Source organism: Lipotes vexillifer, unplaced genomic scaffold (genome assembly GCF_000442215.2).
Source record: "Lipotes vexillifer unplaced genomic scaffold, Lipotes_vexillifer_v1.1 scaffold657, whole genome shotgun sequence".
NCBI lineage: Eukaryota > Metazoa > Chordata > Mammalia > Artiodactyla > Lipotidae > Lipotes > Lipotes vexillifer.
Window position 1 is genome coordinate 1,576,715 of NW_006774518.1, and position 21,032 is coordinate 1,597,746.

Sequence of the window (21,032 nt, forward strand, 5' to 3'; positions counted from 1 at the left end):
TCTCCCTCTTTCCTCTTTACCTTTTTTCCCCTTGTAATAAGGGAGAAACTCTAAGTGAAAAGGCAATCTTTGAGACCTGAAGGATGGCATTTTTCTCCAAGGGGGAAGCGCAATCTCCCGGTGTTTAGGCCTGTATTTCAGAGCTAATTAGGCATTCTCAAGAATCAGTGTGGAAATATAAGTCCCAAGCATGCTACAGACTATCAGATATTAAGATGGTAAAACCCAACATCTTTACTGTTTTTCTAGATATTATTCAATCTTTTCCCATTAAAGGACAGGAGGCCTTGGGCTTCTGGGAATAGAAAGCACAAAACTGGGGCTGAACTTATGAGCTCAAGAACAAAGGAGAGTTAAGCCAAAACTGTAGACAAAAGCCAGTGATTGCCTTCCCTGTAGCCTCAAAAAGGTCACTAGAAACATGGAGTTTAATATTAGTTCATTTCTTTACTACATCAATTAACATTGAATATGAAATTAGAATTGTTATTGATGTAGTGAAGACATGACTAATATTAGGCCTAGAAAGATACAGTTATTTCCTGAAATGTACCATATAGCCATTCTCCATCCTGTTTCTGTTAAGCCCCAGTTCCTCTACCACCTAAATCCTGTCTGTCCTGCAAAGCCAATCTCAAATCTAAGAGATTTTGATTATTTCTGATCTTTCTGATTATTCCAACTTGCATTGTTTTACCTTCTTGAAGTTTCTCCAAAGTTTTTTTCCTTTTTATTTCAACCTCTCCCACACACATACACCCTGTATATATGCAAACCAGGACCTCCCAGTCTTTCCTATATCTTCATGCCTTTATCTCCATTAGACCTAGGAAGTGTGATTTATTTCTAGAGTATTCTTTAGGTATTTAGCATTTTATTTTACAATTGTTTGGGGGGGGGGGTGGCGCGTGCCATGGCCTGTGGGATCTAGATATCCGACCACTGCATTGGAAGCACAGAGTCTTAACCACTGGACCACCAGAGAATTCCCTTATAATTCATTTTTAATCAACATTACCTGTGTCCACTGTTATGATTGGCCTATGGGACCTACACTTGAAATTAGAAGACCATTTCCTAAAACATTTGCCACTTACTTTAAGAGGCCAAGATTTTGGCTTCTCTGAAACACAGTTTCCCTATCAGTAAACTGGGCATAACAGCAATTCCTAGTCACATAACTATTGTGAGGATCAGTGAGACTGCTTTGTGAATGTCTAAGAATTATTATGCACATATTTTGTATATATTAAAAAGGAATCTTATACATCTATTTGGCATTTGAAAGGCTTAAGCTCATCTTCATTTATCAAACTGAATCTCAAAGTTCAGCCCATACAGTGTTTTCTAGTTCATTTTTTCTTTCAATAAATATTTGTTGAGCATATATTATGTCCCATAAACTCTTCTAGGTGCCAGAAATATATCAATGAACTAAACAGAAAGGAAGTCATGCACACATAGAGTTTATTTTCTAATGTGGGAACAGACACGCACATAACAAAAACAACAACAAAAAAAGAGTGTCAGAAGATAATGAACATTAAACATTTGGGAGGAAAACAAAGCAGAAAAGGAAGATAAAGAATGGTTTTGTTATCTTCCATTTTAAATAACATAATCACAGAATGCTCATCAAGGTGAAATTTTAACAAAGATGAAGAGACGAGGGAGTGGGCCACTGGGGAAGATTCTTCTAGGCAAAAGGAAGCAGGAACAAGAGACCCCGAATGTATATGTGGGGTAAGGGGGAAATACCTGGTGTTAGACAAGGGACAGCAGGTGGCCAATGTGACTGGAACTGAAGTGGCAAAATAGCTGGAGGTGGGAAACGGTGCTGGGAATGGGGCCTTCCAGAATGTGTAGGACCTTATATGACAGTATAATGGCTTTGGATTTCATTCTTATATGTTTCAAGTTCTTAGTAGCTGCAGAAAGCTGTAGGTTTTGGGTGATCAGCTGTGTCATTTTTTTTTTTTTTTTTTTTTTTGCGGTTACCGTGGGCCTCTCTCTGTTGTGGCCTCTCCCATTGCGGAGCACGGGCTCTGGACACGCAGGCTCAGCGGCGGTACGCGGGCCTCTCACTGTTGTGGCCTCTCTCGTTGTGGAGCACAGGCTCCGGACGCCCAGGCTCAGCGGCCATGGCTCACAGGCCCAGCCGCTCCGCGGCATGTGGGATCTTCCCAGACCGGGGCACAAATCCGTGTCCCCTGCATCGGCAAGCGGACTCTCAACCACTGCGCCACCAGGGAAGCCCAGCTGTGACTCATTTTGATCCCTGATCCTGGACTTCAAAAGGACAACGGGCATGGTGCTTTGTGTGGAAGTGTCATTTTACTTCTTTGCTGAAACCTCTCAGAGAGGTCAGAGAGAAGGACTACCAGGCCAAGTCAGGGCATCAGGGACCCCAGAGAAGTACCAGACCCTTCCTTACATATATAGGAACTCCAGGCCTTTTACTCCCAACAGTTACTTTTTGTTCCAGAATAGTCCTCTTCTCCAAAGCCTCCTGAACTGAGCAAATTCCTGTGGAAGAATCACTGATTTTGCATCTGTTTCCAGTTGGGGGTCACCAGGGACACACAAACAAGAGCCACTGACAAATAATGTTCTTTCAAACATCAAACCCATACCCACCATTTAATACATGTGTCCACTCCTGAATCTTAACCTTTCTCCAACTTCTTTAGTTTTTTCTGGCCTTATTTCCACTCTTGTCTCAAGCCAAGATAGCAAAATCTCGCATATTCCTTCTCATGGTACATTATCCATATAACTAGGTAATAATCAAAGGGCCACTCTCACTTTTACGTTCCTAGTTTCTCACTCCTCTTGTGTCCAGTGGTTCCCAATTTTAATCATGCATCAAACTTGCTGGTAGAACTTTGAAAAAATATATTACTGCAGAGCTTTGCCCCTAGAGATTCTGATTCAGTTTATCAGAGGAGGGGCCTGATTCAATTTATCAGAGGAGGGGCCTGGACATCTGGGGTATTTGAAATTCCCCAGCTAATGCTGATGGCTATGAGGATTGAGAGGTACACTCTTCTGTGCCAACTGTGGGAAGTAGCCTCTAAGATGGCACCCAGTGACCCCTACCTTCTAATATTGGTGCCCTTCCCACATTGCTCCAGCATTATGGTCAACAGGATATGACAGAAGTAATGGTATGTCACTTTCAAGATTCAATAAGAGACTTCCATCTTGATAACTCCCACTCTCTTGGATCACTTGTTCCAGAGGAAGGAAGCCAGCCCTTGTCATGAGTAACGTTATAGAGATATCCACACGGGGAGGTACTGAGGCCTCCAGCCAACAGCATTATAAACAAGCTTTTCCTTGGACTTTAGAAGCTCCAGTCCCAGTCAAGTCTTTAGAATCTAAAGTTTAGATGACCTGACTGCAGCTTTGTGAGAGATCTTGAATCGGACTACCACCTAAGCTGCTCCCAGATTCCTGACCCTAAGAAACTCTATGAGGTAATAAATGTTTGCTGTTTTAAGCTGTTCAATTTTGGAACAATGTGTTACCCAACATATTTAGTTGATAATATACCAACTGAAACCTTAGCGATCCTTTCTTTCAAGGTCAAATCTTGTTATACCTCTTCCAAGAAACTTTCCCAGATTGCCACATTCCAGAATAATATTACTCCCTCCAAATTCCTACAGCAGTTAATATTAAATATAGTTTGATGTAATAATAATAAATATTAATTATATTACATTTTATATATACAATTATATATAAGTAGTGTTATATTAATGTTATAATACATAATTTATATATTTATATAACATATATAGATCTATAATTTATATAGAAGTATAAAATATAACAATAGTGCCATTTTGCCATTTACTGGTTTATGACATTGCTTATTTTATTCAGTATTGTTCGAACTTCAGTTAGTTATTTGAGTTCCACTTTTATGATTTTTTCTGTATCAGGGTGCAATCTATACTATTGTTTACTTAATATTTAAAAAAATATATATTCTTTAGGGGAATTCCCTGGCAGCCCAGTAGTTAGGACTCTGCACTTTCACTGCTGTGGGCCCAGGTTCAATCCCAGGTTGGGGAACTAAGATCCTGCAAGCAGGGCTGCTCAGCCAAAAAAGAAAAAAAAAAAAAAAATGAAATCAATGTATTTTAAAAGAGAACCATAGTGGAAAATTCTTGCCTCTGACCATGAACAGAATACAACTATAAAACAACATGTAAATATATGTATATATTATTCAATTTCAGTTATATGCTATTTGCTGTCTACTACTTTGAGTCTGAAACTTGTTCTCTGTTATGAAGTTGAAAGACTGGGGAAGGGGGCAAGGATTAACAAGTGTTTGCAAGGCCTTAAAGATCTGCTAGCACCAAATTAATGCTTTCCCAGTTACTTAATCAGAAAGATTTAGAGAGAGAAGAAAAGAGAATGATATTTTCACTCTCTGTTTCAACATTTTAAACACCAAAGTCCACATACTACTTATGATAATTTTCCATGCCCCCAGTAATACTTAGTACAGATCTGAGAAAATACTGGTTAATTAATGTACTATTTAATTGAGCCACTATTATATGTCTAACTCACGAAATATAAAGTTATATGACCCAGGGAAGCTCACTTTGTGGTGGAACATTTATTAAATTATACTTATTTTTATTTCTCATACTATTTAATAATTATTTTGTTGAAAGAAAAAAAATCTATGTAATATCTTTTTAACAGTAACTTTTATTTGTGCACCTCACCTGGGTCCCAAGAACACACTTGGAAGCAGGGTACATCATCTCATAAAATCCTTCTAAGAAAACTGGGCCCTTATTATTATCTCCATTTTACAGGTAATCAGAGAATCACAGTGTTAGGCTGCACCCTGTAGGCCTGCAAGTCCTGTAATTGCCCAGCCTTGAGACCAAAAAAAATGCCTGGAGACAGCAACAGAGACATCAATGGTTTATTGAACAGGGGATCTTACACGTCTGAAGCAAAGTTCTAGAGTGACTCCCCACTCCGTACCAACAGCAGACAGGACATGGCAGCAGTCTTCATGGTGGAGGTTGGGTGGGGGGTGTACCAGTGAGTGTACCAATTATAGGGGGAACTGATGTCAGGTGGGCTCATCAGTTACCAGGGAAACCAGCAGAGGAGGACATCCCTCACCGTCCCTTTGGTTAACAGCCATCAAGGGGGCAGATATTTCCCTTTAATAACCCAGCATGCTGGAGCCATTCTGTTCTAAGAATCAGAAAAATTTCTGGTTGGAGCAGGGGCAAGCACTTAAGCAGATACTGATAAGCTCTATGATTAAGAGGAAAGGTCAGTCCTGTGAGTAGGGTGAGGTGAAGCAGGGACTGTTCGATCAGGGGATGTACAGAGAGCAAGAGAACAGCCATCCTGTGTGGCCTGATCATACACACAGGCTCACTGAAGTAGTATCCAAGATAACCAGCTAACAAGCATCCAAGATAACCAGCTAACAAGCATCCAAGATAACCAGCTAACAAGCATTGGGCAGAACTTCAGTCACAAAAGGTTTTCTAGGGCTTATGTTCCTTCCACCTGTTTAGGCTGCGTTAGAGTAGGTTCTTTATTAATTCAGATTATCAGAATGACCTTCCTTTGGTGCTCTATGTGGTTTTGCTATTTTCAGCATTTTATTCCCGTTCATGTATTTCTCTTGCTTATCTCCAGTACATCTGGAAGTTCTTCATTTCGTTTGCTCTAATATTTTGTCATTTGAGGGATTATTGAATGTCAGAGTACGTCATGGCTCTTCACTCAAGGATCTGCCCTTAAGCAGTAAACTGTATGACACTTACATCTTGCTTTTGGCATACAGGGGAAAAAAAATCACAGTAGTTATTGGCTGTCATTTATTAAGTGTGTACTATCTTTGGATACTGTGCATTATCTAATTTATTTTTCCAGTCTAATGAGGTAAGTGATAGTGGTATCTTTGGTCTACAGCTAAAGAGACAGAGGATTGGGATTGTAACATTATAGTAACATATTGGCTCCTTTATTAGTTTGCTAAAGCTGTCATAATAAGGTACCTCAGTCTGAGTGGCTGAAAAAACAGAAATTTGTTTTCTCACTGTTCTGGAGTCTAGAAGTCTGAGATCAAGGTGCCAGCAGGGCTGTTTACTTCTGAGGGCTGTGAGAGAAGGATGGGTTCTAGGCCTCTCTCCTTAGCTTGTAGACGGCCATCTTTCCCCCTCTATCTTCACATGTGTTCCCTCTGTACTTGTCTATGTCCAAATTTCCTCTTCTTAAAAGGACACTAAGTCATATTGGAGTAGGACCTAACCACTTTCCAAGGACCTCGTTTTAATTTAATTACCTCTTTAAAGACTCTATCCCTAAATATGGTTACATTCTGAGGGTTTAGCAAGGCAGGGGGGAGGCAGATAAAATTCTCCCCATAATAGCTGCCTTACTTTAAATAGAACAGCCAATAGAAATCAGGGGTGTATGACTACCTTCCTCAGACTAGGCCTAGTTTTGGTTCTTTGGAATGAGGAGGACAAAAGAAACTAAGAATAAGGATAGGTTAATGTTTAAATGTCTACTTTAAAAATAACTACATTGTATCTATTGCAAATAATTAAGCAGCATTCAGGTCTCATCCACAGTGATACTTTAGCCTTTTACTTGGGCAAACCTGGATTGCTGACCCTCTGGGAGAATGAGTATAAAGGGTCTTCCCAGGGGGGGCTGCTGCTTCAGGGAGAGGCCTCTTCTTGTCTATTTCATTACTGCTTTCAAGGCAGAAATAATGGTCAGATAAGAGATATAACAACAACTCCATGTCTCACGTGGCACAATTTCAGGGGGCAGGTTTCTCTCTGCTCCTTGGTGGCACATATTTCCAAAAATTGAAATACAGGGTGTCTGCAAGCATTGTGTGAGTATAAGTTGCAATTTTCAAACACTGTCTTCTGGAAAAGTTACAGACAGAGCTTAGTTTGCCTTAATTTCAGTACTATAATCAACAGGCAGACTTTGCTATACATGCTTGTTTCTCACAGGGAAGGCAAAAGTTATTAATTGTACGATGATGATAGGGTAGAGCTATAGGATCCTCCAAAGAGAATTTGACCAGTATTCTCCAAGAAAAAAAAAAAATTGACTTTTTTTTTTCTTCCTGTTCTTGGGAACAAGAGGGAGACTTTTTTTTTTTTCAAATAAAGAATGGCATATTTTTCACTATTAAAATAAATATGAATGAGTCATATCCATTTGTTTTGAAAGAATTTAGTTTGATGATAACAAAAGACCACAAAATCTATCATTTGTATACTGATGGCCACTACCATGAGGCTTATAAACTGATTCTGTCATTGATCCTCTAGCTATTTAGACAAAATACTCCCCTTCTCTGTGCATCAGTTTGTTCATCTAGAAAATAGGTATGGAATGAGAGTGGCCTTAAAGTTCTATTACAGGCTATCATCTTCCTACATAGGATGGACTGAGGTCCAGGACACTGGAGCAGCAGGGCAAGGTGCAGATTAATGGTATATATTCTTCTATATTTCTTAACTCCATCAAATTACAACTGAAAAATTATTGAAAGTCATGGTTTGTGGTTTGTAGAGGTCTATGTTCCACGGTGTGGCCACTGTGAAAATTTAACACTAGGCTTGAAGTAAGCAACAACTACAGTCTGATGTAGCCTAAGGAGATAAGCATCCCACCTTAAGAAGTCAGGATGTTGTTCACAGATTTCCCTCCACCAAGATTTTGGTTCCAACAAAAATATATCAGAGGATTGTCAGGATGGCAGAAGCGGAGAATCCATAGTAGATGTCATTCTGAGTACTCTGATGAGGTTAATTGTTCTGATGACTTCAGAAGGATCCCTTCTCAATCACGAAGTGATGGATGTAGTTCTGGAAAACAAGGCGTAAGAGAAAGTTCAAGGAAAAAAAGATGTGACTGAAGAGATGGTAGCTTTGATAAAAATGTCCTTGATAGTGAGGTGAAGGTGTTTGAATGTTAAGCTCTTTGGTGTGGACACTGCAAAAAAATGGAGCCAGAATGAAATGTCTAAACTTCAAGAGATTCAAATATAACCTATACTTTTTAAGGTATATCCTATTACCATTTACTGATAAGGTATTGCAGTTAATCTCTGTGTGTTCAAATTTTGGGCTTCACAGACACTTCATAAAAGTTATTGATTTCTTCAAATTTATAAACCTGATTTCTTGAACCAACAATACAGCATTTAGTCTTTTCCTCTAGTCCTGTGACTAGTATTTATTTACATTCAATTTACCATCTCACTTCTTTGATCATGAACAACTAACCCACTATGGCAACTGATGTGCTAACTTGAGCATCGTTAGCAAGAACCTGAGTTATCACTGGACCACAGGGTATGTCTGCAGTGACCCATATCAATTTTACACAACTGCATTTTAAAGATTTTAAGGATTGGAAGTCCTAGAGTAATTTATGGGTTGACATTTAAAAAAACATTTTAACAAATACTATACCTTGATCCTATGTCCAGTAATAGTAGACTAGGCAACTCAGATAAACCCTGATGCTTAGAACAACTAGAAAACATCTGATTGAAGGGTCAGGCAGCTAGCAAGAAAATGAATTACAGAGCCAAGAATCAGAATAGGAAGAAAGCCCAGGGTACTAGGCAGCTAGAAAATAAGAAAGGAAGAAACTCTCCATATACTATTGTGGAATGATCTTCAGGATATATATTTTAAAGGAAAAACAACAACAACAACAAAAAGAACCCAAGGTAGAGAAAATTATGTGTAAGATTTTACTGTTTATCTAGTAAAGGGGTACTGGGACTTCCCTGGTGTTCTAGTGGTAAAGAATCTGCCTTCTAATGCAGAGGAAGCTGGTTCCATCCCTGGTCAAGGAACTAAAGATCCCACATGCCAAGGGGCAACTAAGCTGGTGCGCCACAACTACTGAGCTTGCACGCTTCAACTAGAGAGCCCGCGTGCCACAAACTACAGAGCCCACACGCTCTGGAACCCGCGCCACAACTACAGAGCCCACGCGCCCTGGAGGCTGTGCGCCACAACTAGAGAGAGAACACCCGCACGCCACAACTAGAGAGAAGCCTGCACGCCACAATGAAAGATCCCGCATGCCTCAACTACGATCCCGCATGCCGCAACTAAAACCCGAGGCGGCCAAATAAATAAATAAATAAATATAAAATAAATATTAAAAAATATAATAGAGGGGAACTAAGAATACACAAATGTATGCTTATAATTAACAAACAAATAATTGGAAGTTAAATCACAACATTAAAAATTGTTACTTATGAGAGAGGCTATATAGGCTAAAGGAGAAAGACCTCTTTGAACATACCTTGATTTGACCTTGGAACTATGTAAAAATATTTTATGTAAGGATAAGGTTAAATTTTAAAAAGCCAAATCCCTAAACATAACAGCAAAATGAAGCAAATGGATCTGTGTATTCAGATGGTAGCATAAGTACACAGGAAATTATTTCCAAATAATTTGAAAAACAGTAAATCAAACAGTTCTAGTGTGACATAATTTATTAAGGCAGCAGTTCTCAAAGTTTTCGACCCATGCACGTTTTAAAAGTATTGAGGATCCAAAGAATTTGTGTTTCTATAGGTTACTACTATTAATATTTACCTTATTAGAAGTTAAAACTGAAAGAATATTTATTAATTCATTTTAAAATTACAATAAACCCTTTTCAACATACATATTTTATGAAGATAGCTATATTTTTCAAAATTAAAAAATTAGTAAGAAGATTAGCACTGTTCTATATTTTGCAAGTATCTTTTAAATAAGTTTCAGGATAATTGTGAAAATAATTTTAGCTTCACAGACCCATTAAAAGGATCTCGGGGACCCCCAGGGGTCCCCAGACCACATTTTGAGAATCACTGCCTTTAGGACAAAGAGAAAGCTAACATTTTATTTATTTATTTAGTAACCACATTGTTGGTGGTAGTGTTGGGGATGGCTGTGGCAGAAGCTGGTACACAGGACAATTTGAGAATGCCTTGCGAATTAGTGTTTGGATTGATTTCCAACAATGGCAATCATTAAAATGCAATTTGCTCTCCTGAAATTTTAGTGAACAAAGCATCAGCGAGTTTCTCAGGGAGCTCTTTTTTGAGACTTGATCCTATAGCATTGCAGGAGGTGGAGTTTCCCCTAATATAAGTACAACAGAACCCTAAGACTGTAAAGCCAGGCACTTTCTGGAGAAGATGCTCATCTCAGTGACATAGGGCACAAAGACTTTGGAAAAGATGAAGAGTGAGACACACCAGGTAAACTTCTTATTCAGCTCATCATAGTATTTGTTCCAATTGCTTATTATGGATTCATGGCTTTTATATGCTGAATTTATTCCAGTAAACAACTACAACTGTCCTGTTTGTTTAGTTTTAATTCTCAAGTTAGCACTACTTACACCGTGGGGATTCTTTCAGGCTTTCTTGCCACTCTCATCTTAACTCTCTTTATTGTTACTCCAAACATGGGAGATCATCCTTGCTTTCAGTCAGCATGGTGTTCTAGACCCAGCAGAATTTCCCTTGTCTCAAAACTTGTAATCAGTTCCTCTTCAAGGAATTTAGTTTCTTGAATAGAGGTGGAAATCTCCATACCAGGGTTTATGTTAGACTGTTTTGCGTGATGCACCTGGCTGCATCAGATGACTTTGAGAACACTATGATGACAGATTAAAAACCCTGTTTTTAAAGGCTAAGTGCCTGTTACTGTTTCCACAGAAAGTCCTTTATCTTGTCCCCAAATAAATTTTTTTTTCAATCAAACTCACTTTTCTTCTTGAGCTGATAGCTTCACTCTTCTCTGCCATATAAAACATCACCTCACCAAGGTTAATTTACTAGATTTTGGGCTGCTTATCTAAACAGTGTGTTTAAAAAACAGTATTATTAAAAATTTTATAAAACATACAATGGACTTTTATCCAGGTATATATTTCTAAGATACACATAATACATTAGTAATTTTAATATTTCACTTTGAGCTTTTAGAAGAATTAATATAGTCCACAGCTCATAAACATGAGGATGCTCTTACTATGTTTTCTTTTTGCAATGCATTGTCCCAAATGATTCTCCCAGTCATTATCATCTGTACACCAGTTATTTTAAAAGAGAATGAAATTTTAATTTTTCCAACACTTTCCACTTTCTGATTATTCTATTAATTCCATTAAATATAATAAAAATATAATAGAAATTAAAACTTAATATATATGTGTGCATGTATAAAGTATATCCTGGCTAATGGAATGGTATAGCTAAAAATCTCAAAGGTTTGGCTCTATACTCTCCATCTCACTGCTGTTCTGTACCAAGAGCCTAAAATAATCAGACACTAGACAGTCAATGCTTTTATATTTTTTGTCACCCTCTTGGAGTAAGAGTGTTGGAAAAATTAAAATATAACATATTTTAGTAATGTGTGTATAAGTAAAACATATTTTATGTGTATATTATATGTATATGCATAAATATATGTACATATACATACATGCACACACTCATATTATGGTATAATTATTTTAATTGCAGGCAGCATTGAATTTCAATTTCTTAAATTTTTGGTCAAATACAGCTATTTGGCCAAATACAAATACATTAAAACATACAGAGTTATCTTAATATTTCACTAGTTTATTTTCAAGATATCAGTTTAAAATGTTGGGGAAGAAAGAGTAAATTAAAACGAAGCTACAGTCAAATTAATACAATCAAATTAATATCAATAATTATTTTTTAGGGGCTTCCCTGGTGGCGCAGTGATTATCCGCCTGCCAATGCAGGGCACAGGGGGTCCAGCCCTGGTCCGGGAAGATCCGACACGCTGCGGAGCAACTAATCCCATGCACCACTACTACTGAGCCTGCGCTCTAGAGCCTGCGAGCCACAACTGCTGAGCCCGCGTACCACAACTACTGAAGCCCGCGCGCCTAGAGCCCATGCTCTGCAGCAGAAGAGGCCACCGCAGTGATAGGACGGTGCACCGCAGCAAGGAGTGGCCCTTCTGGCCGCAACTAGAGAAAGACCACGCGCAGCAACAAAGACCCAAAACAGTCAAAAATAAATAAATACAATGAGCATCTGAGGTAGTATTTGTTGGTCTCATTCCACACATGAGGAAAATAAGGCAAAAAATAAAATAAAATTAACTTAGCAATGTTATGCACATAAAATTTCTTTAAAAAATTACTTTTTAAAAGTTCAGTGTAGGGATTCCCTGGTGGCGCAGTGGTTGAGAGTCCGCCTGCCTAATGCAGGGGACATGGGTTCGTGCCCCGGTCGGGGAAGATCCCACGTGCCGCAGAGCGGCTGGGCCCGTGAGCCATGGCCGCTGAGCCTGCGCGTCCGGAGCCTGTGCTCCGCAACGGGAGAGGCCACAACAGTGAGAGGCCCGCGTACGGTAAAAAAAAAAAAAAAGGGAAAGTCCAGTGTTACATTTATACAATGTCACGTACCAAATTTGAGTGGGATATTTTTACACAGTTCATATTCTCAAAACACTGTTCCACAAGAACCAACTAGTAAAAGACACTGATATACTTGAGCTATATTTTAGGTGCAACTCCAGAGTCACATCACATATACATATTCCTAGTATTAAATGAGGTGTAACTTTAGTTTTCTTTTTTCTTGGACATGTGCAAGGACTTTAGAAATTAAAGCAGACACGATATAAAAAGTCATTTTTTAAAGAATTAAAACATTTTAAAAAAACCTTAATTTATTAATGGATATTTTTCTTCATTCTAAGCACATGAGGAAATCCTCTGGGAAATATTTTGTCTCTATGTTTTATTATAACCTACATTAAAATTATTCTTTTTAATATGACTAATATAAAAAGTCAGAAATTTGAAACTATAAATCACCTAGAAAAATAATATAATACACTTTGCAAAGATGTAGGTCATACTTATTAATTCTGAATTTAAGCCCTTAAGCAAACATTCAAAGTAGTTTCCCCATCGTAAGACTTCAGTCCTTAAGAGACTTTTCATGGCTAGTCACTCATTTGTCTTAGCATACTGCAAATTAAACATATTAGGTCACTTATGCATTTTCATATGCAATATGAACAAATGGTAATTTTTGCATCAAGTGGTCACTTTGTAGAATAACATACTTTTTGGGGGAAGCATTTCCATGCTGATTCCCTGTAAAGACTAAAATAGGTTTAAATATGCCATTCATTCCTAAGGGCCTAAAATGAAGAGATGGATTTTGGTTTCCCGAACTGAGGATAGGGAAACAGCCCTTCTCTATTTTTAAAAAATTTATTCCGATTAATAGAGAAACAGTAAATGCAAGTGACATGCAGAAAGAAAGAAAACATGGAGAGGATCCTCACAGTAAAGGCAGGAGTAGGACCTAATCCCTCCCATACAGAGAAATTTCACTCAGAGAAATTAGGGAGTGGAGAAAATGGCAGAGTTCTTCCAACAAAGCCGCGTGGCCCATAAATCTCCCAATTAGGATAGTCTCACGAGGGACACCGTTGGTAAACTTCAAACTGCGCGCGCAGCGTCTGGATTGGCTATCGAAAAACGTGGCACCTGGTTGATGTGTGCGATAATTTGAATTGGATTCTCACTTCCATTTGTTTTTCTTCTGCCTTTCTAACTTAATATTTGGTAAACCCAAACCCAGGGAAAGGGGAGGAGAGCCAGTACCTCTCCCCAAAGGAAACATAAGTGAATAAAACGATTGGTACCTTTCTTACTGTGTGCCAAGCAATTCATTAGTCAGGTATGTAAACGTTAAAATTAAGGATGGAAGGCAGTGGTTGAGTCCGCCTTCCTAAAGCAGGGGACACGGGTTCGTGCCCCGGTCCGCGAAGATCCCACATGCCGCGGAGCGGCTGGGTCCATGAGCCATGGCCGCTGAGCCTGCGCGTCCGGAGCCTGTGCTCCGCAGCGGGAGAGGCCGCAACAGTGAGAGGCCCGCGTACCACCACCACCACCACCACCACAACAACAACAAAAGTTAAGGATGGAGTGCTCAAGCCATTGTTAGCAAAATCTTTTGCCGGGTTCAAACTTAAAGGCGAGCGGATTTTCCTTTGGGACAAAGTGCATTTTGCCTTCTTCACTACGTGTGTCTGATAATGAACCTCCCCCTTCTCGACATAAAAACATATAAAAATGTCTCGAGTATTGCTGCAGCACCACCTACATTGTAGTGGAAGTAATTTCTAACAAGATGAAAATGAGGAAACGCGAACAGAAAGAAACCAAATGAAGACAGAAAATGACCATCTGCAAACCAAAGAAAGAAGCCTCAGAATAAACCACCCCTGCAAATCTTGGCCCTCTAGCTTCCAGAACTGCGAGAAAATAAATCTGTTTAAAGACAAAAAAAAAAGGAATCGCGGAACTTGTTATACTTTGCACCAAATAACAAACACCTGCTGCATAAAGTGAGTGCCACTTCTCTTCAGAAGATTGAGTGGCTCTGAAAAGAGCCTTTGGGGTGTGGGCCTAGCCTTACCGCTCGCTCCGCTGCGGCCTGGCTCATTTGGAGCTGGTGTACTTGGTGACGGCCTTGGTGCCCTCGGACACGGCGTGCTTGGCCAGCTCGCCGGGCAGCAGCAAGCGCACGGCCGTCTGGATCTCCCTGGAGGTGATAGTCGAGCGCTTGTTGTAATGCGCCAGGCGCGACGCCTCGCCCGCGATGCGCTCGAAGATGTCGTTAACGAACGAGTTCATGATGCCCATGGCCTTGGACGAGATGCCGGTGTCCGGGTGGACCTGCTTCAGCACCTTGTACACGTACACGGAGTAGCTCTCCTTGCGGCTGCGCTTGCGCTTCTTGCCGTCCTTCTTCTGAGCCTTGGTCACCGCCTTCTTGGAGCCCTTCTTCGGAGCCGGAGCAGACTTGGAGGGTTCAGGCATGGTGCGGAGTTAACAGCCAAGCAGTTCAAAAATAACAGGAAGAACAAGAACCAGGCTGAGCCCTCTTCCTTTACAGCTTCTTAAACAAAGGAGGCAATGAGTAAAGTCGAGCGTCTGATTGGTGGTGAATCCTTGAAACGGCACGTAACAGTTTTGTCCAATCAAAATAAGTGTATTTCAAAATCCGATTTCATTGGGTTAAATAAAACTAGTTTTAGCCAATGGTACACCTTCATTTTCGCGCCCAGTGAAAACTATAAGTAGAGTAGCTCTCGCTATATCTATTCAGACCTAACTCATATTGGTGGGTTTTTACTTTCGTTATGTCTGGACGTGGTAAGCAAGGAGGCAAAGCTCGCGCCAAGGCCAAGACTCGCTCCTCGCGGGCTGGGCTCCAGTTCCCCGTGGGCCGAGTGCACCGCCTGCTCCGCAAGGGCAACTACTCCGAGCGGGTCGGGGCCGGCGCTCCGGTGTACCTTGCGGCGGTGCTGGAGTACCTGACGGCCGAGATCCTGGAGCTGGCGGGCAACGCGGCCCGCGACAACAAGAAGACGCGCATCATCCCGCGCCACCTGCAGCTGGCCATTCGCAACGACGAGGAGCTCAATAAGCTGCTGGGTAAAGTCACTATTGCTCAGGGCGGAGTTCTGCCCAACATCCAGGCGGTGCTGCTGCCCAAGAAGACCGAGAGCCACCACAAGGCCAAGGGCAAGTAGAAGTAGTACATCGTTCTTTGCAACTCAAATCTTTCCAAACCAAAAGGCTCTTTTCAGAGCCACCCACCTTATCAACAAAAGGAGTTGTGCTTTCAAAGTCACTTTGTTTTGGAAAGCAAGATGCTGTTGAATATTAATCCTATAACAAAGTTTGGCTAAGTCATTTGCATCTAGGTTATTTTCCCCAGAGTACCTTAAATGCCTTCCAAAAAGCAAAACATTTGCTTACATAATTTAGGTTAAACTTATGAGCAAAATTAACATCCCTGTGATTCCTCTACGGGGGCAAATGTCCAACTGAGACAAAAAACTTAGCATCATACGACTTTGGCCTACCTTCCCTTCTAATTCAATTCAGTCTTACTGCGCACCACACACCCTCCTAAATGGGAATAGAGTAGTAATCCAGACAGGTAAATTACTTGTTTAAAAGTAACTTCAGGCAGAGAATACATTTCATAATGGACTGTTTACACATCAATGATGGTGAAGTAAAGGCGGTTTGGAACTGCATTAGGAAGAGGGTGTGCCTTAACATAGGAAAGGTCGACATTGTAAATCACTTATCAGGTTCTTATAGTCCTAGTGCTGTCAATGATTTTTGCTTCCCCTTTACCCCACCATCATCGCTCTCACCTTCTCTCAGATCACCAAGTCACCCTAGCTAGAGAGGGCCTTCAATTCCTCTCCACATCAGCTCATGTGTAGTTTTCCTTATGAATACATTTTACTGAAAATGAATTTCTATGGCATTCCTAGTCCATTAGAATAGGTTTTCTGAGTCTCCTGAAATATTTGTTTTATACACACACACACACACCACACACCACACACACACACACCACACACACACACACACACCACACACACACACACACACACACACACAGGCCCTCTGCAGTGGAAGTGCCTAGTTCTAACCATTGGACTGCCAGGGAATTCCCAGTATATCCTATATTTAAATCTGAACCTCAATCACATGTAAATAATATTCCTTGGAATAAAAGTGACCTCAGCAATCACAAACAGGACGTAAATGTTACCTTTTTTCCCTTCTCTTTTTGGCTTCATTATTTGATGTTGGAAGACCCGAATCCTGATTTCAGTGAATCTAATTATTCAATTTTTCCCTCTTAAAAACTCATCTGCGGGACTTCCCAGGTGGTCCAGTGGTAAAGAATCCGCCTTCCAGTTCAGGGGACACGGGTTCGATCCCTGATTCAGGGAACTAAGATCCCACATGCCACATGCTGCTGGACAACTAAGCCCGCGTGCCGCAACTAGAGAGAGAAAACCGGCACGCCACAACTAGAGAGAAGCCCGCGTGCCGCAACGAAAGATCCCGAGCACCGCAACTAAGACCCGACGCAGCCAAAAAATAAAAATAAAAAGGAAAGTCATCTGCATTACTTGAGTTTGTATATTTTAAACAACTATATCTCAGAAGTAGAACTGTCGAGTAAGTGATACAGCTCCAAGGAAGGCCTATGTGTTCTTTCAATTTTTAATAATAAAATATGCTGTTGTTATCGTTATTGATATTGATCATGCAATTACTAACACTTGCTTCATTGCAACATTCTGTTCCCCATGGCAAGAACCACCACATTGTTAAAATAATGCCTTTACAATTATTGATGTGGTTTTGATTGATAAAATCAATGAACCTATAATCAAATAGTTGATAAATGAATATAAATTTTTGTTTTAAATAAAATAAAATATTCAAGTGTGATATGTCATTGCTTATAATTCCACGTGTTAACTGAGTTTTTTAAATTAATGGACTATTAACCCAATTTCATTGGATAAAGCACTTACTGTTCTTTACTATTTACATAATCAGAAAAAAAGTAAAACTTGTATTTAAAAATGGAGATAACAAAACTTTCCAAAAATCTTGCCAAAATAATTTAGGTATTTCTAATTTCAATTAGATCCTGAAGAACTTTTTAGGACTCCATAGTTTATACTGTAAAGTTGTTTTCATAAGAGGTACAGTTCAATTTTAGTAGCACAAGATTTATGAAAGTATTATTTAAACTTTATTCCTGGAGTTGGTCTTCCCATTAATTTCCCTTTCTGCAGACTCTGGACTACCATGAAAGAACCTCACAGTATCTTCCCATATTAGATTTGTTGTATATTGTCGGGGAGCAAGGATTTTCCTCTACCCTTCTAAGGTTCTTTTAGCTGGCCTAATTATCATATTGACATGAGATAGATTAACAGGAGAAAGTCGAGTTTAATTTCATACATACGGAAACCCCACATACATGAGAAGTTCAAAAACAGAAAGGTAAATATGCCATCCTGAGCTAAGGAATGGCTTAGTGGCTTCCAAGCACAAGAGGATAATTCACATGGACAATAAGAGGGAAATCAAATATTGGGTAATTAGTTTGCCCTGCCATGCAGCTGGCTCACTCAGATAAAATTTTTCTCCGGTAATAATTCTCATAGTGGGAAAGACCCCCAATTCAAATCCTTCTAAGTAGTTAAGGGAGGGACAGAAGTTTATCTTGAGATTGCAGGATCTCAATTGCCTTTACCTCAAAATAATCAATGTGCAAATGTGGCACATTTTGGGGAGCTCATTCTGAACACTTTTGGTATCTTATCCATTAGTGTATAAATTCCTTTAGAGTGGAGACTGGGTTTTATTCATATTTGCATATCCCCAGATCCTATTTCAATGACAAGCCCATAAAATATAGTCCAAAAATTCTGTTAATTCTATAATAATAAAAATCCTTATAAACTAAATAAGTGATATAAATAAAGGCAAAAAAGAAGTTGAAAGTTAAACAAGGATGAGATCATATGGAGGGAAATGTAGGGATTTTCAAATGAATAACTTCAAAGTAGCTAAACTGGAGGAAGGAGCCTAAAGATCAGAGGGGTCCAACGATCAAAGACCAGTTGTAAAGAGTTACACTGCCTTTTCAATTCATGATATTAATTTATCTGTAAAAAAATTGATCTGCATGACCTTATTAATTTGGTGTACCTCCTACTTCCTTCTCCAGTCTAGCAACAGTCTCACATTTAAATAAATGCTACTGATGTTAATGAATATTAGTTACCTGGTGGAATAATGAAGACACTGAATGATTTTGGGGACCAGTAACTTGGAAGAAGGCAGGGACGGTAGGGACTCTGGACAAGGGGCAGACACTAAGTACAGAGAATTAGGGAGCCTTCAACAATACGAATCTCTGAGGTTCCCAAACAGTGCCTTTCCCCTAAGGTTGTTTTTTGTGGTTTTTATAAATTTCTCCTCTTCCAGACCTTTATCTATGCTTACTATTTCAATTGTTTATATGAAAACACTAGTTTCACTGGTTCTGTGGCTGACACCCTGCTGTAATTTAAAAAAAAAACAAACAAACAGACTAACAAGAGAAAAACGAAGTGTAATACTGTGTACGTCTCATGTATACATGGAATAAACAGAGGGGAACTGAGTAAAACTCCCAGAAGTGGCCCGAACCTCCACTTTAAATATCATCTTCAGCTAAGGACAAAAGACATGGGTGTGTGGTGGTGGTTGGGGGGGGGCTGTTGGAGGTGACCCGGAAGAGCACAGTAAACAAGGGGAGGCCGATTAAATCCTGCACCTTCTCCATTAGTAAGTTTCTTGCGAGTAATCTTTCTCTTTCTGGCACATTGTGTGAGATACCCTTACAAATGGAGATTTATCATATAACTGTAAATTTCCCTTAAAAAGGGGTAAATTCTATTCTGTTTTTAGAGCTTCTGTATCTGCTTTTTCTCAGAAACAATTTGCTCTAAATAATCCTTATGCTAAAGGATATTTGGGAGTGGCGTATTCTGCTATCCTTCATTAGAAATGTCAGTATAGTATATACCCAAGTAGAGTGAAGAAGTAATTTTTCCTTAAATGGAAAAAAAATGATTTATAAAAAAAAACAAAAAACAAAAAACTGGCTGCTAGGGAGTTTGTTAAAACTGTATTAAAGAGCATTCATAAGAATAACAAGCAGACATAAAAAATGTATTTTCTCTTTAAATAAGGGAAATTGGTTAAATGTAATCAAAGAGGTTCCAAAATGCCATTTGCGGCATTGCATACATTTTCTTTGAAAGAATATGTGCTTTTATCTGTTCACCAAAATATTGATACGAAATTAGTTACCAGCAATGATCTATGTGTGGTGAGGTAACGAGTTTTACCCTTTTCCACAATATTTATGTTTTGCGTTCGCATTCAAAAACAATCGTTAAAGCCTTAAACACGGTAACAAAATAGTTACCACCGTGTGAAACAGTACAAAGGAACAAAAAAGGCTTTTTTTTTTTTTTGGTCAACTTCCCCTCCCCCCTCCCGGGGCGGGACTTCCCGCTACCTTTCTTCAGGTTCTCAGTTCGGTCCGCCAACGGACGTATAAAGGCCTGCATCTGTGAGGCCTAGAAGTTAACCTTTGTTAAACCTCTAGGTTTTCACCATGTCTGGTCGTGGCAAAGGCGGTAAGGGCCTTGGAAAAGGGGGCGCTAAGCGTCATCGCAAAGTTCTGCGCGATAACATCCAGGGTATTACGAAGCCCGCTATTCGACGTCTGGCCCGGCGTGGAGGTGTGAAGCGCATTTCTGGTCTCATCTACGAGGAGACCCGCGGGGTGCTGAAGGTGTTTCTGGAAAACGTAATCCGGGACGCGGTCACCTACACAGAGCACGCCAAGCGCAAGACTGTTACCGCCATGGACGTGGTCTACGCGCTCAAGCGCCAGGGACGCACTCTTTACGGCTTCGGCGGTTGAGTGTTCGCGCACTTTGTTCAACAAAAGGCCCTTTTCAGGGCCCTCATCTTTTCATCTGAGGAGCCGTAATGCTGGTTTGTTTTGAGTTTGCTTTTTCACGCTACACATTCTCTACACCATTGGCTCTTAGCTTTGCTCTTTACCCTTAACTGTTTAGGAGCACAACTTATACCCTTTACTGTGAAAGTTTCTTTGCTCGAGCACAGAAAGCTTAGGTGCTCATAAGCTGTGAAGCAAACGGGCCACCCAAATACATATGACTTCAGAGTTTTACCAGAGTGGTATTTCTCTTTGTAGATGGAGTGCAAGTGAATGTTTAGAAAGGGATGGAAAAGTGCACCTGGCTCCTTACTAATTCGTAGCATATTTAGTATACATAAGGCCTTACGATTTGATCACAATAACCTATTCTAGCTCCATGTGTCCTCTGCTCAAAGAACAAACCCGTGGCTGTTAAATAGGTTTTAACACTCCAGGATGGAATGCTGATAAAGGACAGGCTCACTGTAAAATCTCAGAATATTTGGTGAGGGTGGGATGTGATTAAAAGGCATTTCAACTAAATTGTAAAAGAAACAAGGTCGCATTACAG

At 39.9% G+C, this 21,032-nt stretch overlaps 3 protein-coding genes across 3 annotated transcripts in view; 2 read left to right on the forward strand and 1 right to left on the reverse strand.

Annotated features, from left to right (window-relative positions):
* Nucleotides 1–20,481, forward strand: part of LOC103073083 (histone H4-like) — a 27,898-nt gene extending 7,417 nt beyond the window's left edge. Inside the window, 1 exon segment of the mRNA XM_082930842.1 lies at nt 20,120–20,481. Within this exon segment, the coding sequence (XP_082786968.1) occupies nt 20,120–20,440 (321 nt within the window). The 3' untranslated portion in view covers nt 20,441–20,481.
* H2BC15 (H2B clustered histone 15) lies at nt 14,501–14,953 on the reverse strand. Its single transcript, XM_007449248.1, has one exon. The coding sequence runs from the start codon at nt 14,941–14,943 to the stop codon at nt 14,563–14,565; it is 381 nt and encodes a 126-aa protein (XP_007449310.1). The 5' UTR covers nt 14,944–14,953; the 3' UTR covers nt 14,501–14,562.
* Nucleotides 15,248–15,661, forward strand: LOC103071706 (histone H2A type 1-D). The gene has a single exon (XM_007449247.1). The coding sequence runs from the start codon at nt 15,267–15,269 to the stop codon at nt 15,657–15,659; it is 393 nt and encodes a 130-aa protein (XP_007449309.1). The 5' UTR covers nt 15,248–15,266; the 3' UTR covers nt 15,660–15,661.
* Nucleotides 20,482–21,032: the final 551 nt, after the last annotated feature.